This window comes from Bos mutus, chromosome 18, assembly GCF_027580195.1.
Source record: "Bos mutus isolate GX-2022 chromosome 18, NWIPB_WYAK_1.1, whole genome shotgun sequence".
Taxonomy (NCBI): Eukaryota; Metazoa; Chordata; class Mammalia; order Artiodactyla; family Bovidae; genus Bos; species Bos mutus.
Window position 1 is genome coordinate 44,408,535 of NC_091634.1, and position 22,212 is coordinate 44,430,746.

A 22,212-nucleotide genomic window follows, 5' to 3' on the forward strand; every position below is an offset into this window, starting at 1 on the left:
TTAACCCGAAGACTTCAGGCTAAACCGATTTTCAGAGCAAGGAAATTTTCCAAGACAAAATAAGCCCACCTCTCCCCACTTCTTTACCGGGACCTGTTTCCACGTACCGAGAAGCTGGGGACTGTGAGATTTCCCTCTAGACGAAGCTGTAGAGGCAGACTCAAAGAAGTGGTCCCTGGAAGAGAGGATCTCGGCACAAAGTGCAAAAAGGTTCCAAGCGGGCGTTCGGCTCAAGATCCCACTCTTATATTGCTGCGTGAGTACGGAAATACGCGATCTTGTTCATCAAAGTGGTCACAGCGCAAACGTCTGCGTGTGAGATTTCAGGTGATTTTTACTATTTTCCTTGTACTTTTCTGTGTGACCCTCATCGCAGTTATCTCTGTGCTCAGAGATAATAGTAAAAGCTCATTTTGTGGAAAAGAAAGATATTCAGAAACACAGAAACAGACCCAGGGAGAAAGGTAGGTGGGACCATTGGCTGGTCTGACACGTGGCCAGCCAGTCCCCCAGGCAGGCATTGTGGATTTCTGTTGGAAATATGGGCAGAGCACCCAGCTTGGGCATTTCTGGGCCGGCCTCAGTCTTTCTTGCCTCCACCCGGGGCCCCTGTGCCCTTTGTAGTTGGGGTCTCCCATGGGACCTCACTCCCTGGGCCCCCTGCCTTTAGTGGATCTTGTTGCTACTGCCCTTCTGGGGTAGTACCTTGGCTTGGGAAGGAGGTGACATTGCACCTGCCTCATCTCTTTATTTAAAATTAATTTTATGTATTTATTTTTCGCCGCTCTGGGTCTTTGTTGCTGCGCTCCCGCTCTCTCCAGTTGTGGCGAGTGGGGGCTAGTCTCTAGTTGCGGTGCACGGGCTTCTCACTGCAGTGGCTTCTCTTCTTTGAGAGCACAGGCTCTAGAATTCGGACTCAGTAGTTGTGGCGCACGGGCTTAGCTGCCCTTCAGCATGTGGGATCTTCCCGGACCAAGGATTCAACTCGTGTCTCCTGCCCTGGCAGGTGGATTCTTTACCACTGGATCACCAGGGAAGTCCTCGTCTCTTTATTTAATGTGGCGGAGATGGGATGGCATCTCGGAGCTCGGTGTTCTCCAAGTGGCTTGGGCTTCTGTGTTCAGCAATTTGTGCACCAGAGGAGTGAACCCAGAGGAGCCCAGACCCGGCATGCTGGGAAGCAGGTCTGTGCTCGGCAGGAGCTTCTTGGAGACTAGGATCCCTGCTATGTCACCCTCTGGCTGTGTGACCTCGCCCTCTCTGTGTCTCCGTTTCCTTATCTGTAACTGAGGCCGCCGAGTCCGTACCTCATAGGGTAGGTGTCACAGAAGGTACCCAACAAGATGGCTCCTTTTCCTGCCCTCCCTGTGCAGAAAAGGGGATTTTTGCTGGAAAGATTTCCAGAAACTGTTTTGGACTCTGACCCTGGCCATATCTTGCCTGTAGCAAGTGATCATCTGACGTCGCCCGGTGTGATTTCTTAGCAACCGGTTCCTTTTGGTCGGCCCAGCCATCAGACGCTCTCCAGCAGAGAGAGTTTGAGTAATTTTTTCCATTCAATGTGCATTCATGGAAGAGGGGGGAGGGAAGGGATGCATTTTAGGCAGTACCTGGCTCCTCCTTAAATTAGACTGGTTTTCATTCTCATCTCTCCAAGGTGGCTTTCCAGACTCAGCCGTGACTCACAATCTCAGCCTGCCCACGGGAGGGTCAGAAAATTGGTGAGAAGTCAGAGTTGAAGCATTGATTTTTTTTTTTTTTAAGACACGAAGGTGGAAAATCAGCATTTGCTTAAAAATGACTGCCGTGGTGTGGTACGGCAAAGGGATTCTGTCCAGGAGGGTCTGCTCTAAGGAGTGGATGTACATGACTTCGGTTCATCTCAGTTTGTATTCATCCATTTATCCATCCATCCATCCATCCATCCATTTGGCACATGTGGTTGTTACTGTGTACCTAATATGTGCCAGACACTGTTCTAATTGCTGGGGATTCTGCAGCGAACAAAACAGAAATTCGTGCTCCGGTACCAAGTCGTGGGGTACCATTTATTTTCTCAAGCCAGAAACTCCCTTCTCTCCTCCCTCTCCACCCCTGTCACATTGGATGAAGGGGGCGGAGCCCAGGGATGAGGTAGAATCTGGGGACCTGAGGACTAGCCCTGGCTCTGCCACCAATTTACCACGTGGCCTTGGAACAGTACCTTGAGTCTTAAATTCAAAAAACCTGGGCTTTCCTGTCCTTTCTCTGAAGGCTTCTCCATCTAAAATTCAGTGCTTCCTTGTGACTCCCCAATTCATTCACCATCTCCTCTTTTAAACATTTTTAGTGGCTCAATGACAGTTTTTTCTATCATGAAATAGTTCAGATACATAAAAGAGAATAATGACCACTCAAGTACCCTTCAGCAAGAGAAACAGAGCTCCGTTCATCCAGTGAAGCCCCCAGTCATCTTTCTCTTTCTCCCCACAGGGCCTGGCATTTATCATTTCTGTATTTGTCTTTCTTCTTGAAAAACATATGGATGGTATATCGATACTATTGCTGTATATGTTTTAGATGTTCTGTAAATGTTCTATAGATATTCTAAAATGTTGTATTTTATTGTATCACCACAGTTTATCTTTTGCAACTTGCGTTCTATCTCTGTCTCTGTTATGTTTGGGAGATTAATCCTTGTTCATATGTGTAGCTCTGTTTTATTGGTTTTAATTGCTGCATGGTGTCCACTCTGCGAATGTACCACTGTTTATCTATTCATCTCTTATTCATGGAAATGTAGATGTGGTCTGATTGTGTGTGTGTGTGTGTGGCTATTACAAAGAATTCTGGGGTGGATATTCTCACAGTTAACTCTCAGGTACAGTTTTCTAGCAGGTAAAACCTTGATGTGAAATGACTGGGTCACGGGGCATGTCTCAAACACCATTTGCTCCCTCTCTCCATCTCTCATCTCTGCTTGCCCCCATTCTAACACTGCAGGTAACTGCTCTCCCAGTGGTTCCAGAAAATGTCTTGAACTGTGTCTCAGTAGCCCCACTTGGGTCACACGTCCATCCTTGGATGGAGCTTGGAGGCGAGACCAGCCCCAAGTGAGCCTCAGAGTGGGAGTTAGGGAGGGTTGGCCCCATGGAAGATCAGGGTGCTATGGCTGGGGGCAGGAGAGCTAACTGTGGGCACTGCCCAGGGTAGCTTGGCCCCATGGTGTTAGGGGAAGGTAGTTCCTTTGCCTTTTGCCCTGAGTTTTCTTAGAAAGCACCTGTCTCTTTGGCAGCGACAGTGGGCAAGCAGATTGAAGAAGCCTCGGTTTGTATTTCACACTTTGATTTCTGAGCACAGCCCAGGGCAGTGATCTTCAGTGTTTCCTTTTTAAAGATGGGGAAGCTGAGATTCCAAGGTCTCAGCAATCCCCCGAGGTGTCTGTGGGACCCAGCAAACTGGGAAGACACTCTGCTCTCCTCCCCATTCTTTATCCCCACACTCAGAGGTCAGGTGGCTCCTTCAGTGGCTCCAGACTCAGTCTCGCCATTTACAGGTGGGAGAACCAGGCCCTGAACAGGACGGGGGTAAGGCTGCAGCTTCTTTGTTTCTAGTCACTCAGTTAATATGCTGCACACAGTGTTGATGCAGGATGGTGTTACAGATGGGGAAACTGAGGCTCAGAGAAGGGAGGTGACTGGACTGGCCCAGGGTCATGCCAAGAGTTGGGCGTAAAGCCCAAACAACAGTGTAGGCTCCTCCTTGGTCCCCTCCAATGCTGCATCCATGAGCCCTCCTTACTTCTCCACCCCAGAGGGATCTGCGTTCGCCACCCAGACCCCAGTTGTAAATTCAGTGGTGGGAGGAGGTACTCCACTGGGTGTCCTCAGCTTCATCCCTGTGGACTCCCCACAGAGAGTCCTTTCCTGCCTTCGATGCAAATTCTTACACTTTCCTGATAATATTCTGGGCTCTTCTTAACGTGAGGGGGTCAGCTGCGAGGCATCTCGGCAATTTATAATTCTTGAGAATTCTGTTTGGTGACATGAGTTAGCATTTAACAGACACCCTGCCACCTCCTCTCTCCCTATTGTGACAGGCTCCTGGCAGAATCCTTTTGAGACTCAGGGTAATTGCACCACGCTGGGTCTGGGAAGACCACGTTGCGCTTGAGTGCGTCTCAAAAAACGTCTCCACAATAGACAGTCAGGTACGCGTTTGCTTGGCTTCAAGGTAATGATTTAAACTTAATTTGACCCTTGATGAGGGAGCCCAAGCTTCTGGTCGGGCGCAGCCTTTCAGTGTGGGCTTGCCTGCCATGCCTTCAATGGTTACACAAATAATTCCTTCATAACAAGTGCCTTTCAGAGGATGTCTGCTGCTGACAGCTAATATAGAATTATTGCCCCTGAATGCATTTCTGTAATTACTTCCCAGAGATCTGTCTTTGTGTTAGAAGACATTTCACACTTTAGTAACATAAGTGTTTGGGGAGAGTACGAGCAATAATTATGAATAGTCTTTCCGTGAAAATAAACCTAAAAAAATTATAAAAGCAAATGCTAAAATTGGTTAGAGTCAGGGAGGAATTTCATTTGAATTTGACTCATGGATATTTATTCCAAGTATAATAACCCTTCCTGTATGGAAACCTTTTTTTTTTTTTTTTAAACAAAAGCAGTCATGATACAGAGATCCCACTTTCTAATTTTTGAGCAATACTGAAACCAGCAACCTGATTAAAAGTGACAAGTTGCTTGAGACTGAATAAAGAAGCGTAATCGTGGAGCTCTGATAGGAGACGTTTGTGGTAATGGAAAATGAAATGATTCACAGTGTGATCAATAAAAAATTAGCAGCATTTAATAAAAGGTTTCTGCCTCATGTTGACTAAAGAACATCGCGAGCAGTTTGAAATCCGAGTTAAGTGACGGTTTGAGGATGAGCCGGGGGTGGTGGCCTGGTGGCCGTGCGGAGTGTGGGTGTGCGTGCGCGCGCATATAGATCACGCGGATATTGGCCATCCGAGGAGGCCACCGGGCCCCTGGGGTGGGTCTGGAAGTTTCCTTTGCGCTGCCCACTTGACCTTTGATCTGTGGCTAATCCTTTCCAGGTCTGCGCTCCTCCTGGGCTCCATGCAGCCCTTGCTCTGATTGGCGGGTGTAGATCCGGCCCACTCGCCGCTTAAATCCATCCCCTGGGAGGGGGCTCCCGCCTGAGGGATGGCGGGGCTTTCTCTGAGGTCCCTCCAATGCTCTGTGTAGGCTGTTGGCTTTGTCCTGTCAGCTGAGCACAGGTTTAGATTTCTGGAGGCTTCCGGGATGCCTCAGAGTCCACTTGTGGGACTGGGCACCCTCCCGGCGGCTGGAGGGAAGCGGGCAGAAAGCAGGCGGGCTAGCGCGGGCAGATGCAGTGAAGTGGAGTGAAGGGTCTTGCAGGGGGCGGGGCCTCCGCGCTCCGGCGCGGGGTGGGGGCGCTCTGTGGAAGCCGCTTTTGGGGAGCTGGCTGTGGCCCGCCCTGGCCCCCGCTTCTCCCTCAGCAGCCACAACGCGGTGAAACAACTCCATCAGACATGCTCCCTTCTCTCCAGACGCCACTTCAGTGTTCCCCGGGAAGCACCACACACCAGGCCGTCTCCATGCCCCGCCGACCGCTAATTTTTAAAGGCTCTGCACAGCTTCTCCGCTGTGGCTGGAGGCTCCTGGGCTCCTGGCCTCCCAGGCCCTGGGTGCGGGAGGCGGCTGGACCGGGAGACCCTGGGCTGGAGGGTTCCAGCAGCGGCTCCTGAGGACCAAGGGCAGCGAGTCCTTCCTACTCCCAGAGCCCTGGGCCGGCTTTCTGTCTTTGTTCCCACTGTCTCCAGTTTGCCCAGAGATGTCCAGACCCATGGCTGGACCTTTAAGTGTTAGGGTGGGAAGGGCCGTTTCAAACTGCTGGGCTCATAGACATTTATTGAGCACCTGTTGTGCGCCAGGCTCTATACTGAGGGCTCGGTGGGGGAAGGGAGCCGGATGAGCAAAACCGATGCTGATCCTGCCTGCACGGAGCCGGCTCACTGGCACTCGGACAGTGGGATGTTCTCTGAGAAGGACCAGGGCTGCTGTGGTAAGAGCGAGAAAAAGGGGTGCCTGGCGAGCACCCAGAACGCCATGTGGGGCCAACCCTGTGGGGTGAAGATTCCTTGGGCTGAGCCATGGGCAGCGAAGAGGAGTTGTGAGGGTGGACTTTTGCCCACTTCTTGCTCAGTGGTACCCCAGGGTCTACAGCAGAGGAGGGCTTCCTTGGTGTGGAGGTGACCCTTGGCATTCTGCCCTCGGGCCTGCCCCTGGTCCAGCAAGGAGTCACTAAGGTGCCCTGCTTTAAAAGCAGCTGCTTCATGGCCCATGCCTTCATGGGCAGATGGAGCCATGAGGCCAGAGAGGGTGGGACCTGCCGGTGTCCCGAGCGACCCTGGCATGGGCTGGGGGCTGTGGCCTTCATCTGCACTGTTTGCGTTTGCCTTTGGCCCTGAGCCACTCTTACTCAGCCCTGCCTGGGGGTATGCTTTGGTCCCCGGCCCCCTTCTCCACCCCCACAGGGCTCCTCTTTCTGCCATGGCCCTCCGGGGGTGATTTGCGCCCCAGCATCCTCACCCTGAGTGCTGCTCCTGGACCAGGGGCAATTAGGAGCGCCAGGCCTCAGTGCTGGCCGCAGATTAGCTGGATTTATCAAGCTCCCCATGTCACCCCATGGCTGCCCTCCACTGCCTACCTCTGGTTCGCTTCTCCATCTTCTCCTTCCCAGCGGCCGTCGGAGACAAAACATGACAGCAAGGAGAGGGCAGTGTGGTCACAGCCTCAGGAGGTCACAAGGCGGTAACAGCGTACAATTTTCATGGTTCCAGGGTGGCTTTGTCCGACTGTTCTTCATTACTGCATGCGGCGAGATCAGTTTTATTAAGATTGTGAGGCTCGGAGGAGCGACACTGTTCAGGACTGACTAGAAAAATATAATTTTTTTTTTTTTCCTTTTTGGTGGGGGTGTTTGCTTCTCTCCCCTCCTCCTGCTTTCCCTCCCTCCCATCCATCATCTTTTCTTTCCGCTCCTTCGTTACCCATCGTAGCTGGGAGCCGGGCGCGGAGAAAGCTGCCATCTCTCTCTGCCTTTATGGCTTGAGCTAGGCACTTGGGAGGGGAGAATCATGCTTTTGTTCAGCAGGATGTGCCCACATATGGCAAGGTGCTCGTAACCCAATGTCAGCCTCAGCAGCATGAGCAACTTCGCTTTGTTCTTTGGTGCATCTACAGTGCCTGGAGCAGTGGCTAGCACATAGGAGGTGCTCAGAAGAATGTTCGTTGACTGACTGAGATGTGGAGAATTTGTGTCTGATAATGGCTCCAGTCTGGGGGGACCTTATTGCTCACCGCGGCTTGGGTGGCAGAGACCTGGGGCAAGGTCACCAGAATGACAGTCCTCAGAGGAAGCTTTTCCAATCAGAACTTCAGGGAATGATATCTTCTTCATTTTTAGGCAAGGAAACCAAAGTCTAGAAGTATAAACAACCAGAGCCATGCAGGGAGGAACTTGAACCCAGCCCTAAATCTCCAAAGAAAGGGGCACTTTGATTATTGCACAGCTAAACTTCCTGTCTGGATAAGGGGCCCCAGAGACTCTTGCTGGGTGTGTCCCACGGCAAAGACCCCCCCCCCCCCACCCAGGTTACCTCCAGCCCTCCAAGGCCTATTGTTTCATCCACACCTGATTTCTTAAAATTTGAAGTCAACATTCAAAAGTCCAGAAACGTCACAAAAAATACAGATTTCTTAATTGTTTTTCTTTTAAAAAAGAACAAATAATGTCTGTACTGAGCCTCACTTTTCTGTATGGTGATTTTGTAGATGATTTGAGCAGGGACCACCTCCTTGGGTGGGTGTATAGTCTCCCCGTAGACTCCCTCAGCCCATTCTACTCGTTTGTGTAAAGGTGGGGGCCTTGGAGTTGTGCGCTTAGGCCCACTCATAATCTGAGTGACAGAGTGAGCTGTCTGAGCCATCTGAGCCTTGGTTTTGCCCTCTTTAAAAAAGGTCTAATGTTATATCTCCCTTATGGGGACATGGGTCAAGGGGTGAAGGATGCAAATTAATCGGAAGGCCTGGTCTGACAAAAGTGAGTGCTATTACATTTTGCCATCACACTTTGGCCTTGGCTTCTAGAATTCCTGTCCACTACAGAGACGTTCTCTGGAAGGTTCTTGTCATTTTCCTGGTCAACTGCGGGCCTGTGGAGAGGGGGGCCCTGTACCCAATCTGGCATCATCAGCCAGGATGGACCATTCTGGCTTGTGTGGTGCAGCCTCAGGTTCAGTGTCTCACTGACCGTGGCTTTGAAAGCCCATCCGCAGAGCCATCAACATGAGAAGGGAGTGATAGGCACTCCCCCCGAACCCCTAAGACAGCCTGTGGAAGTTGCTTCCTTATTTAAGAAGTGGAACTTGGACAGCAAATTATGTGTTAAAATATTTGCCTACAGCTCTGCTGTCAAGGGGACCCTTTAGGCTGAGTGTTAAATGTTACCCTGCTGCCTGCACTGCAAATATTCTAAACCTGAAGATAAATAGTGGCTGCCTTGTGGAATTTGGGGCCAGCAGCGGATGCACAAGCAGAGTGTCTAATTGCGGTTGGCAGGCTCCTTGCCCGGCCCCGGCCCAGTTCCTCCATTTCTTCGTCCCACCCGCCCAGGCGTGCGTGAGAAAGTGTTCACGGAGACGTGTCCTTCTCTAAAAGCCGGGCCCGAGCGCCGAGCTGAGGTTCAGCCAGGGGTTTGACCTCTTGCCCAGGTTCCGAAAGTGCTTCCTCCCACGCTGGCCCTCAGGAAACATGCTGCCGGGGAAACTGTTTGTAGGAAACATAACGGGCTGTTAGGACGGAGCCTGTGTTTGCTATTAAAGGAAAATGTTGCTCCAGGATAAACACTTTGGAAGTGGTAGACACCTGCCTGGACTGTGAAGTCTGTCTGGAGGCTCCTGAACGGCGTACAGGGGGAGAGCGCAGGACAAGCGGGCGTGTGAATTGTAAACACGTACACATTGCCTGCCCCTGGGGCAGACCCTCGGCAGAGGTCACGCTGTTTCCTGGAGGAGGTGGGCTTGTCATTTACTCAGGGTCACACAGCGTGGAGTGGGGGAGCCTGGACTCAAGGCCAGGACTTTCCTCTCCTGGTGCAGTGGATTCTTTTGGACATTTTTGTGTCTTCCATGGGGCATGTACCCTGACATTCTCCACCCTCAGGAGCCTGTGAGGTCTCCTTCCAGAGTCTTGTGTGGCATGGTGTCTCCACCCTCCGGTCTGAGCAGTGATGCTGCCTGTGTTTGAATGATGACAGCAAAATAAGACAGTAACTGTGGCTACTGTTTTCGCAAGCTTCCTTGTGAGCCGGGTGCCAGGCTTTGTATATACTATCTCGTTAAAACAGTAACGTTATTAAAATTTTTCTCAGAGGGCAAGTGACTTATCCAAGGTCTCCCAGCTATGAAGTGATGCCTGTGGATTTGAACCCAGAAATGCTGGCTTCAAAGTCTGGAATTCTTTCTGTTGTTTTTCTATCATCCCATCAGGCCCTGGAACATGACTCCAGCTCTCTGCTGCTCGTGTGTGTCGTTGCTTCATAACCATCTTTCTGCAGGAACAGCATGGTTGCCTCTGCCCTGCTGATTCCTCTACACTTGCGCTCCTGGTGCTCCCTGTGCAGTTGGGTTTTATCGTCAAGCCCTGGACGTGCCTAGAATTCACCGTCTGCTGATTTCCACAGAGATGGGTGGTGTGGTCTCCTGTCCAAGTCTGATTCGGGTAGGAGACGGGGAGGCTGGCCTCCAGGGATGACTCTCCGCCTCCCACTGTCATGGGGCACCATCCTGGCCCTCACACCCCTCTTTGCCCCTCCCTGGCACCCTTGTCTTGCAGTTTTGCCCACATCTTCCTCTGCCCATCTGCTCCTGCTCCAGCCTCCCCTGAGCTCCTCAGAACCCTGCAGGGCTCTTGGCTTACCTGTGTCTGTGTGTAGCTGTAGGCGCAAGTCTTCTCAAATCAATGGCCGTTCGTTCATCTCCATCTTGTGAAGCAGGAGAGGACCGTGTCCATCACGATCAGGCTTATTGACACGTAGGGACTCAGCCTTGGATGGGACAAGTGACAGAGTCAGAGTCACTCATGGGCTGAAGTGGGTGGTCCTAGAGTCAAGACCGGGGTGCTGAGTGACCCCAGCCCAGGCTGCAGCTCTTAACCACCTATACCTCCCCTCGGGCATTCCATTTCTTCACTGGGCACTCTTTCACCCACCCCATGTTGATTAACTATCTTTTCTGTGCCAGGCATTATATGGCTTTCAGGCCACTGAGATGAAAGAGACTGTATGTTGTTGCAAATACATGTTTGTTATGCCTGACCCACAGTAGCTGCCTAATCAACGTGTCTCAGGTGGATGAAGGAGAGCAGAGATGAACGGGTGCGATTCCCTTGTTTTCTGTATCCTGGGCATGTGGGGGCTGCTCCTGGCCTTCGGCCTCCATTGGGTGGGTCCTTGGCCCTGGGACCCCTGAGGCGGGACCCTCAGTGGCCCCTGGTTGGCTTTCAGGGTGCCCAGGACCCTTGATGGCGGGTTGTTCCCCGCAGTCGGTCCCAGGAAGGAGAAGAGGCAGCGTTGTTGCTGAGGTTCTTTCTGACTCTCATGCTGGCGGGGACTGGGGCCAGAGGGAAGAGACCCTCATGGGTGTTCTCAGGCTGAGCCTCTCTCGGCTGGCCCTGGGGAGCGCTGAGGCCCTGACAGTCCTGACTCATGAGCTCGAGAAGCCTGGCTGAGAAGGTAGGAAAAGTCCTGTTCCCAGACCTGGCAGCCTGTGGGCAGCCTGGCCCCCCGGGGCCTCTCCCCTTTCCCTTTTTCTGGCAGGGGACTCAGCCAGCTGTCCCCTGCTCAGCGCTTTCGCAGGCAGTCTCTTTTTTGCCCTCCCGTGTAGTGGTTAAGAGTCAAGATTATAGGCAGAAGACCTGAGTTCGAGTCCAGGCTCTGCCCTTCCCAGTGTACGTGATTGTGTGTGGTCCTGAGCCTTGGCTTCCCCCTCTGGAGAGGGGAGATATCAACTATATCTCCCCCATAGGCTTACTGTGATGATGGGATGGGAGGATGCGAAGGTAGAAGGTACCTGAGGTGACCACCATCAGTCAGGGTGCCAGGGGAGGCAGCACCTGGCTTGGGTGGGGAAATGCACTATTCTTTCATCATAGGCAGCAAAGATGGAGTGTTTTGTTACTGCCACTCTTTGCTCATAGAAGGTTCCCCAAGCCCATATCTTGGACTCAGGGACTGGTGTGGTGTAGAGGGATTAGCCTGTGTAGGTGTACCATCTTCCTCTTGCTTTGAAGAAGTTGGCAGAACAGATTGGTCCTATCATATGTTAGGTTGAACCATTTGAGATTGCCAATATTTGGCATTTTTGACCCACAAAGATGGCAACTTCATATGATTGAACTCAATACTTACCACACAATAAACAGCCCTGTAACCACTTCCTCTTCCCTTGCTTCTATCTGTATTGACATTCAGAGTCTTGTTTCTTTGAAATCAATTCATTCATTCATTCACCATTTACTGAGTGCCTATTATGTGTCTGTACTAGGAGCTGGGGAGATAGTACCTAGCGAAACAGACAGAGCTCCTGCCCTCATGAGCTTATGGGGACGTGTTGCAGCTATCAATGGCTATGTCACAAGGTACCCCCAAACTCAATGACCTAAAGCAACAGTTATTACTGCACACAGTTCTGTGGGTGACTGGGCTTGGCTGGTGCTTTCACTTCGTACAGTTGTTATATGATTGTAGTCATGTGGCTCTTGGGGCTGCTGCCTTCTGAAGGCTTGTCTGGGCTAGGTGTCCAAGATGCTGCATTCCCGGGACTGGCAGTGGGTGCTGGCAGCCTGGAGCACCCACCCTTTCTTCATGAGGCTTTGGCTTCTCATAGTAGGTTAGCTGGGTTCTCAGGAGACCCAGGGGAGGCTGCATTCTAGTTTCTGTGGCATTCTAGCATTTGGAGGAGCCACCAAGGCCAGCTGGGCCAGAGGGGAATTGTGGAGGGGACGTCAATCCCGCTTCTTCTTTTTTAACTTTTATTTATTTATTTATTTTCGGCTGTGCTAAATGCTGCATGGACTTTTCTCTAGTTGCGGCGAGTGGGGGCTAGTCTCTAGTTGAGGTGCTTGGGCTTCTGGTTGCGGTGGCTTCTCTTGTTGCGGAACGTGGGCTCTAGGCACGTGGGCCTTGGTAGTCGTGACTCCTGGGCTCTAGAGTACAGGCTCAGTCGTTGCGGTGCACGGGCTGAGTTGCTCCGCGGCATGTGGGGTCTTCCCGAATCAGGGATTGAACCCGTGTCTCCTGCCTTGGCAGGTGGATTCTTGCCCACTGAGTCACCAGGGAAACCCTGGGTCCCTCTTTTTGATGGGAGAGGGCAAGGTCTTCCTCCGTAGTAGCACATGGGATGGGAGTCGTTGCTGCCGTCCAGGACAAGTGCAGCTGCCATGGGAGGCGGAGAGTGAAAAATCAGCCTGTGAGAGAAGTTGGAGCTAAGTGTGCTGACAGGGAAGGAAAGGGGACCTTGGGGAATGGATGATGGGGATCTGAGTGGCCTTGATACTCAGGCCCGTGGGGAGTGAGGTGGGTAAAGAGTTACAGCGGAGCAGGAGTGTGAAGCCCTTGGCTAAATACACTTGAAGTTAAGGGATGGAACAAAGCTATGTGGCTGTTGAAACCATTGGAAACAACCAGAACCTTTGCTGGGCCTTGGGGGCCGCGAACAGGACCCTGCAGGTGACTCTGGAGGGTAGGACGGTTCCTTGACACTGAGACTCACTTTTCCACTGAGGCTCTGCTGGGGGGAGACCATGTAGTGGAGTGGTTAAGAATCAGGCACAGCTGGAGAAGACTCTTGAGAGTCTCTTGGATAGCACAGAGATCAAGCCAACCCTGAATATTCACTGGAAGGACTGATGCTGAAGCTGAAACTCCAATAGTTTGGCGACCTGATGTGAAGAACTGACTTATTGGAAGGTCCATGGTGTCGCAAAGAGTTGAACGTGACATAGCGACTGAACAACAACAATAACAGCTGTCTTTGAAATCTGCCCCTGTGGCCTTGGTGAAGCATCATCATCTCCCAGAGTCCCAGTTTCGTCAGCTGGAAGATGGGGCTGTGATGGTGCCCAGTTCATAGGGCACCAGGTCGGCTGGTAATGCTCGCTGCTGTGGGTAGACCCCTGGGCAGAAAGATGGTGGTGTGTGCACAAGAAAACACCCCGCTTGTGAGCTAGCCGAGGTGCAGTGTGTGCCCGGCAGGTCAGGAACTCTGGCAATGGAGGGAAAGGCGGCCTGCATGGTGCCGATTCTGTTTTCTGTCCCAAGCTCATGGCCCTGGGAGAGGGCCCTGTTGGAAATTGTGTAGTTTAGGCCTTCCTTGGCTGTCCCCTAGAGAACTTGGGTGAGGCTGCAGGGAAAGGCCCAGCGGCCCATTTTTGGGAAGTCCTTCTCAGCTCCGGGTGGGGATGGGCAGAGAAATGAGCTGTACTGACCTTGCTTTGGGGGCCCTGGGGGTTGCAGGGACCTGGGGTCAACTGTAGTTTAGGCTCAAGGTTTCCACGATGGAAACCCGAGGCAGCCCTTGGGGTGGGGGCTTGGGAGGGCTGATGGCGGCTGCTGGGCCCTGCGTCCCCTGTGAGCTCTCAGTGAGGACCCTCAGGGGCCTCTGGCTGGATGAGGGAGGGACATGGGCCAGCAGGGTTGCCCCCGAGGAGCCAGGGCCGGGTCAGGGGAACAGGGCAGGTCCGCTCCTGATGGCCCCAGGGGCTCTCTGAGCAGCTGCTGAGGGTGGGCCTGGAAAGAAGAGACCCAGAGTGTGCCCCAGGGGCACTGGCAGCCTCAGCGCTCTCGTCTCCTGGCCTTGGGCGTCTGGGGTCCAGGCCTGGAGAAGGGCGCGTGACACCACGTCAGAACTTGTAGGTTCAGTCTCTTATGTGGCTCTGGGTGGCCTCTCAGAGCCTCAGTTTTCTGAGGAAAGCTGGAAAAATAACACCATTTTTCCCGATTGTGAGGCTCAGAGGCTGGGTCACACGAGATTGCCTTACAGAGTAAACCTTCGAGCAGGATGGAGGGCTTCCTGCTCTCAAGGTCTTGATTCTGTTGACGCAGCAGAGGGGCCCCCGGGGACTGGGTCTCCAGGGAAGTCCTGCTTCTAACAGTTCTTCAGGCTGTGTATGAGGTCCCCATGTCGCTCACCTCCCGTCTCCTGTCCCTTCCCATGCAGCCACCTTGCCTTCCCATTTAGGACACAGCGGCGGGGAGGTGACAGTTCCTTAAAACAGATTTATACTCTTGGATGACTTTATGGGTTTTTGCCTTATAAAAACCCACGAGTTGACATTCTGATTTATCTGCTCCTGAGTCAACAGGATGTACCAGATTTAAAGAGATCAAATGCATTGTAATGTTTGTGGTTACAGTTGTGGATTAGATGAGCTATTATGGAAAGTGCTGCCAAGTAAATATGGCAAAAAAAATATAACAAGGGGATAATTTAAATATGTCTATTAAACTGTGTGTTAAGTAAAGTAGCACCGGCATGCTGCTGAATGTAACTTATTATCTGGAGACTTGGTGTAGTAGATAAAGTGGGAATTATGGTTCTTTTTTTCCCCCTTCAGAACATTTTTTTCTGTTAAAGGAAGAGACTGTAAACTAGGAATTTCAGAGATGGGCGCTTGACTGTGTAACCATGGCTGTGTGATGACTTATAATATTGAAGGCTCCAAATGATATTTCTCATTTCTTTGCTTTCTATTTCTTGCCGTCGCCGCAGCAGCAGATCAGATTTCCTGAGATAAATATGCTGCCTGGCTTTTAATGGGATTTCTGTATTGCCGGGAGTTGGCGTGTTCTGATAATAAAAGAACCTAAAAATTGTACATCCCTTAATTGGTAAGAAGAGAGATGTTTTGATGGGCCACAAATGGAAACATTGATTTTTACTGCCTCCGTGCAGCTCCAAGCGGCGTGTCACGCCACGTTCCCCGCCACGGAAGGCGGCAGCTGGCTCTCCAATGAGCTGATTTGTGTTTGTAGGTTCTCGATGTCGGGTGCTTGGAAGTGCGCGTTCTGTGTGGACAGGAGAAACGGAGCCCTTATAACATTATCTATTTCTAAATTGAAATATTTGTAGGACTGTGGCTTCCACCTCAAATCGAATGCATTTTTTGCTTTGTTCCTCTTTCTTCCTTTGGTGACCAATCCTTGGGGGTTTAAAGGCTGTGTGCCGAAGGCTTTTCTGTAACTGTGATGTTATGGGCAATATACACACACACTCATGCACACACACATACATGCACATACACATACACACACCTCTGCATATGAGTATATGTTTGCATCAATATCTTTACATGTAGTAGAGATTTCTCTCTCTAGTTTAAATAAGCTCTAGTTTCTGCACAGGTTGATCTGTTTCCCAGAACAGACTGTGGGAAGAGATGACAGGCACTTGGATTTTTGGTTCCAAGTCTCTGTATTTTAATGGGCAATTTTAATCCACTGACATTTATTGGAATGACTGATATATTTCGTATGTAATATTTGCCATGGATTTTTTTGCACTTCAGTTTACAAGTTCTTGTTGGGCCCTGTTTATCTCTCAGATCGAGTCTGCTCTGTGGGGAAGTGCATGGGGCAGGAGTCAGGATGTCAAGGTCAACATCTGTCGGGGGCTAGGGATGTTACAGCCCCCTGGCTGGAGGCCAGGTGTCTTACCTGTGAAAGGGGAATAACAAAGCTGTCCCTCTCTGCAGGGAGGGGCAGTGGCAGAGTGGAGCCAGGTGATCACTTGAGCCCTCATTAGCTCTGGGATGTGTAAGACTGAAATGGGGCTACATGTGTGTATTTGTTACTTTGAAAATGCACAGAATGCTATGCAAAGCCAAAGCATTGTTATCATGATCATTAATCATGAGTTCAGTTTTCTGTACAGTTTATCTACTGGTTTGCATGGTGCTAAGCATAGAATCGGAGAAGGCAATGGCAAGCCACTCCAGTACTCTTGCCTAGAAAATCCCATGGATGGAGGAGCCTGGTGGGCTGCCGTCTATGGGGTCACACAGAGTCGGACATGACTGAAGTGACTTAGCAGTAGCAGCAGCAGTAGGAAGCATAGAATTGGTATTTTATTTTAAAGAAGTTGGTCAAATGATTCCAAGGCTGGTTCTCACTCTCTAGGCTGATACTGGGGTGCAAGTGAGGGCTCAGGTGCCTTTTAAGCAGCAATTTGACTGTCCTTGGTCCTGCAAACACATGCACTTCTTTGATTCCAGAATCAGGACATCTTTACAAAGAACTGAGCCAGCCTCTCACCACATTGACAGGCATGTTGTGTGGAGGGTTAGTCTGGCTAAGAGATCTCTCAGCTCTAAACCACAGGGCTTTCGGGGAAACTTAAAGCTTGTACATTAGGAATAGCTGATCAAAACACTGGAGAGGTGTGTGAGAGAATTGAGTTTTTAGGAGACAAAATGCTAAGGCATTTTCACCTCCCTGATGGGTCACGACCCCCAGTATCCACGCACAGAGGGAAGATGACAGGAAATCCCTCTGGAAGATTTGCACCAAGAATTAAATAAGCTAGCTGAGAATTATGGCACCACATGCTACAAAAACCCATATATTAATATACTGAGAGGTGTCAAGGATAATGGACCCTGGGAGGTAGAGTAATTAAATGTATCTTCATAAATGCGGGGCGATTTCTTTTACAATGCTTTCCCCAGACCCCGTCAGCTGACATGGACTGTATTCTTCCTGTTGGCAGGAGGCCTAGAAGGAGAGCCGGAGTGTGATCGAAAAACCAGCCGTGTGCTGGAAGACAGGAACAGCGTGACAAGTCAAGAGGAGAGGAATGAGGACGATGAAGACGTGGAGGATGAGTCAATTTACACCTGCGATCACTGTCAGCAGGACTTTGAGTCTCTGGCAGAGCTGACGGACCATCGGGCCCACCGCTGTCCTGGAGGTAATGTTAAATAGCACTGGGATTCTGACAGGTGGTTATACGGGTAATTGGACATAGCAACAGCTTGAAGCCTCAAGTGAGATTAAAGAATTAATAATGTAATTTTACAATTAATGTCATTTTATTGTGGTGTCTTGGGTACCCTCTTCAATAAAATTAAAAATAAAAGCAACAGCTTTGCGGCAAGCAGGAGTTAGGTGGAGGTACCCTGTCCTTGCTCCCTGAAACTGCCGTCTGTGGCCCGTGACCCATAAGTGGGTGGGTCTGCACCCTGGATTTCTGGAAGGCCTTTTGGAAACCCAGCAATTAAGAGGTTATTAGTGCAAAGTTAAGCAGCTTAAGTGTGGAAAGCTGCGTGAAGGAGTGAACTCTGAGGCAGGGCTAACGATGGGATGAGGAGAATTTCAGAAGCCAAGAAGTACGCCTGCAGAAAGGGACCCAGTTCTGCCTCTGCACTTGGCCTCTGCTTCCCTGGGTAGGAGAAGGGTGGCTGGGAGCAGTTTTTGCTAGGCCTGACGATGGCCCTGTGTTCTGTTACCAGCTGCCTCAGAGAAGGTGGACAAGGCCACAGTTTCTAGGAGCGATTTAAGACTTCACGAGTCAAGTGTGTCCGTGTGTCTGGGATGTATGGGGTGTGAGGGGTAGGGGAATGGGGACATGTGTATTCCCTGGAGTGTGGCAGCGATGCTATCCCATTAGGGTTGACATCGTTCCAGACTTTGAGCAAGGAGGTCAGAGCATCCGTATTCCTTACATAGCTATCCTGAGACACTTCCTTGTATTGTGACTGTTGATGCAGCCCCTGGGGTGCCGGTTTGTGGAAATAGGACCTAAATCTCCAACCAATACTCAAAGGAGGCCCTGACGTCTGTTTGGGGAGGGAAATTTGCTGGTAGGAGATAGGCTGGGACTCAAAGTCTTATTTCCTCTACCTGTGAGGCTGTCTTGGAAGTTTGATAGCCAAGTGTTTGGGGAACTTTGCTATGACTTTTCCTCTAGTGACATCTGTACCCACACAGCCCTGGATGAGCCAAGTCCTCATTCTCAACCTCTAAAGGGAATCGATATCAAAAACAATGGACCCAGAAAGACTCAAAGTTTTGAACTGTTTGGGAATCAGCAAACCAAACCCCAGTCATTTTGGAATTTGTTAATATTCCCGTCATTGGCAGAGGAGATGGCCAACTTAGATGCTCAGAAGGGATTTATGCGGTTGGCTTTTCCAGTCGTCTTATTTCCTGGGGGGAAATATTGAGGGAGACAGAAAGGTGATTACTTAACCCGGGTCACATAGCAGTTTGGTGATGGAATCAGGACCTCCTCAGCCTTGTGGGCTACAGACTCTCATTCTCCTTGAGAAAACAGTCGATGCTGGTGTAGTTCTTGATTAGCTACAAACTGAAGTGAAATCTTAACTATAAGAGAGTGAACTATTGGTGCATATTTTAAAAACAGTCAATCGATCTTCTACTTAAAAGCTGTTCTCTTTATGTCCTATCACACTGCTCCTGTGCTGTTGTTAAAGCAGGGCTTCTCAGTTCCACTGTGGAGTGATGCTTTGATGGGTGTCTGTAGCTCTTGGAATGAGGTGCCATTCCTGGCACTACAGCTCTTCAGCATCAAGGAGATTCTTTCGTCTGTTACCACCCTTTTGAGAATGGTGGTGCTTCTAGGTGGAGAAGGGAGATTGGGAGGCTTTGGGGCTATACGTGGTAGTCTGTATTGGAAATTTTAAATGGTAGCTATCTGTCCTTTGGTCCTGGGCAGGACTGTCTTCCCAGTGGCAGCCTCTTTTCTTCACAGCCTCAGACTTTGGCTGAAATCACGGCAGCCCCATTTGCAGGGTCTCCAGCCATCTTTATCGATGCATCTTTATCCACCAGCTCCTCTGCCTGCTTCCTGGCAGGACCCCACTAACGACCTCCACTGGGACATGGGAACCAGGAATACCCCCAAACCCTGGAGCATTGGACAGGAGTCAGAGATTCCTTGAAAGAGTACAGGAAACAACCTCGCCTAATAGCATCCCTGAGAAATTCATTACCACCCAGTAAAGGCATGACCCAGCCTGGGCAAGTCCCCCGAACATGGAAGAGAGATGTGAGGAGTTATTTCCCCCAGTTCTTAGGACTACTCAGGGACAGGATACACTATTGGGAACTGTGTGCATATTATTCAAAACAGGGCTTCCCTGATAGCTCAGTTGGTAAAGAATCTGCCTGCAGTGCAGGAGACCTTGGCTCGATTCCTGGGTCAGGAAGATCCCCTGGAGAAAGAATAGGCTACCCAGTCTCGTATTCTTGGGCTTCCCTGGTGGCTCTGCTTGCAAAGAATCCACCTGCAGTGCGGGAGACCCAGGTTCGATCCCTGGGTTAGGAAGATCCCCTGGAGAAGGGAAAGGCTACCCACTCCAGTATTCTGGCCTGGAGAATTGCATGGACTGTATAGTCTATGGGGTCACAAGGAGTCGGACACGACTGAGCGACTTTCACTTTAACTTATTCAAAACAGGTCCCTACCTAGGACGCCTCCAAACATCCTTAGATTGTGTGGTGGTTTTCAAACTGTGGCCTCAGAGGTGTCTCTGGGGTTGTCTGACTGAGGGGCTCTGAAACCCACTCCAGACAGAGCTATTACCTTAAAAAGTTTGTTTTATACATTGAATTAGTTTAACATCTTCAAAAATTGGCTTCTGCTTTAAAACTTTGAAACTAGTACAAAAATGCAACAGCAGGCCCTCCTAGGCCAGCCTCAGGGGTCTCTGCTGGACGCTCATCCTTGGTCACCTGGTTGCAGTACTAGGGACAGTGCAGGTGGGCATCGCTGCCCCGTGGAGCAGACTCTGGAGGGAAAGGTGGACACTTTTCAGCCCAACGAAGACGGTTTCAGACAAGGATTTCAGAGAGGACCCTGCTCTGTGAGGCCCGGCGGGCTCTGGGTGCTCCGCAGACGCTTCTGAGGGAACAGATGAGTCTTGTTTTGAGAAAGGGTGGAGCTTCCCTGCTGTTGAGGATCTGGGGCCTGAGGGCAGTGCACCTGTCCATTGGAATCCAGCTTTGGGTGTGAACAAGAAGCTTTCCTGCAGAGGGCTGTCTGTCCTCCTGGAATGCGGAGGCAGCACAACCCTCCCCAGCCAGGGTGCCTGGAAAGCCCAGCCCAGGGGGCAATGTTTGTGGGGTTCATCTTGAGTGTGGCCCTTTCTATTATTATTATTAATTTTTTACTGAAGTATAGTTGATTTACAATGTTGTGTTAATTACTGCTCTACAGCAAAGTGACTCAGTTATACCTATATGTGCATTCTTTTCCAGTATGGTTTACCATGGGATATTGAGTATAAGTTCCCTATACTGTCAAGTAGGACCTTATTGTTTATGTATTCTGTATGCACGAGTTTGCATCTGCTAATCCCAAACTCCCAATCCATCCGTCTCTTGGCTCCTACCTTGGCAACCGTGAATCTCTTCCCTAGGCCCATGATTCTGTTTCTGTTTCATGGAAGGTTCGTTTCTGTCATGTTTTAGGTTCCTCGAATGTGGTCCTTCTTTGAACTGCTCTGGCAGAGTGAGCTCTGGGCTCTTGCTATGGCAGTTGGGCGTGGGGGCACGGCCTTGTTCCATCAGACTCCGGGAGAGTGGTGTGAGGTCTGGACAGTTTCTGGGGTGGGGATGCTCCTCATGGAAGGGGAGCCTCCTACCAGAATGGTGGTGATGGCATTCACCAGGAAGCTCCCAGATCCTCCACCCCGGAGCCAGAACCGTCTACACCGAGGAACCCTGGCTTCCAGGGGCTTCCTTGTTCCTCAGCAGGAGAGGCAGTGCTGGGTCCAGGAGGGGTTGCTGAACCGTGGACTTCCAGAACCGAAGGCAACTCCATTGAGACCTGTTTGTATTTCTCTCTCCTTCTTTCTCGCTCTCCCTCTCCCTGCTCTGTGTCTGCAGAGAAACCGACTTTTAAACCCACACGCCAACAGACATTGCATCTTTAGGACACGAAGTGAAACAAGCAAAGATCCGGTCCTCTCTGCCGATGCTCCCACGCCCAACAGCTGTCTGAATTCTCTTTGTTCCCCTCTAGTCCCTGCCCACAGGATAACAAATGTTTACATGCTTGGAGTTGTGGGCACTTACCACCTTATATTTGGCATTTGTTACTGAACATTTTCTGAACGGATTCCCAATTTGCCATGTCGTCTTCTGCATTATCCTTTCTGGGGAGCCCTTCTTGTGAAACTGGGTTGCTGGTACTGGGTCCATATACTGTAAAAATGTAGACCAGTGTGCCAGTAGGTGAGGATTTTTGCAGCAGAGTAGATAGAGGCTGACTCAATTTGTGATGGACTTGACTGTTACTGATGGAGTATCCTTTGTGGGCTCCGAGTGGGGAAACAGCTGGAGTGTTGGGTGGCCGTCTGAACTGATGATAGAAAGTCCCCATTAATTTCGGTCCCACCACAGCGAATAACATGGGGAACAGGGAGTAAGCTGAAGTTTACGTTATGCCATTTCTACAGTGTTGACCAAGCATGTCTGGGCCCTATAAATGGTTGAAGGGGGGTGATTTCCATCATTTTTTAGGAACCAGGAGGATATCAAGTGCCTTAGAAAGTATCTCTAAGAACTTCCTGGGGCACCATGGAAGCAGGCATGAGGGGTTTGATTTATCCTGGGGGCTGATTCCAGTTTTTTATATGCTCATTGAAGCAGGTCACCCACGGACCTTCAGTCTGGATTCAGGTGGAACGTTTCACTGCTTCCTGATAGAGAAACTATCCCGATACTCTGTGACTCAGACTAACCGCTCATCAGTCCAAATTAATTAGGTTGACTGCCCAAGGACATCTGGGTGCTGGATCAACACGGTGCAATGCTTTAGATCCGCCTTCTCCAACCGTGTCAGGAGTAGGGCTGTGCTGTGTGTCCGTCTCAGGACAGGTGGGTCCCCAGGACTAGAGCACCCAGTGGCTTTTGCGGCTTGCCAGAGGCTCCTCTGGCATCATTTGGGGTTTCATTATAGGTGGGGAGTGGTGGATGGAGTCTCTCTAGAAACTGAGGCTTTTCGCTCTGGGCTCCAGGCACTTGCTCCACAGAACAGAAATTACCTTTTAGGACCAGGTGGACGCCTTGAAATACATGAGGTTTCTGCTGCTCTCTGGGAGCTCTCAG

General features: G+C 50.6%; 1 protein-coding gene across 5 annotated transcripts in view; it reads left to right on the plus strand.

Moving 5' to 3' along the window:
- The window catches only part of ZNF423 (zinc finger protein 423), a 345,391-nt gene that overhangs the window by 90,271 nt on the left and 232,908 nt on the right, over positions 1-22,212 (plus strand). For all 5 annotated transcript variants that reach the window (XM_070388460.1, XM_070388461.1, XM_070388463.1 and 2 more), the window contains one exon: positions 16,847-17,047. In XM_070388460.1, the coding sequence (XP_070244561.1) occupies positions 16,847-17,047 (201 nt within the window). The remainder of the gene's footprint in view (positions 1-16,846; positions 17,048-22,212) is intronic.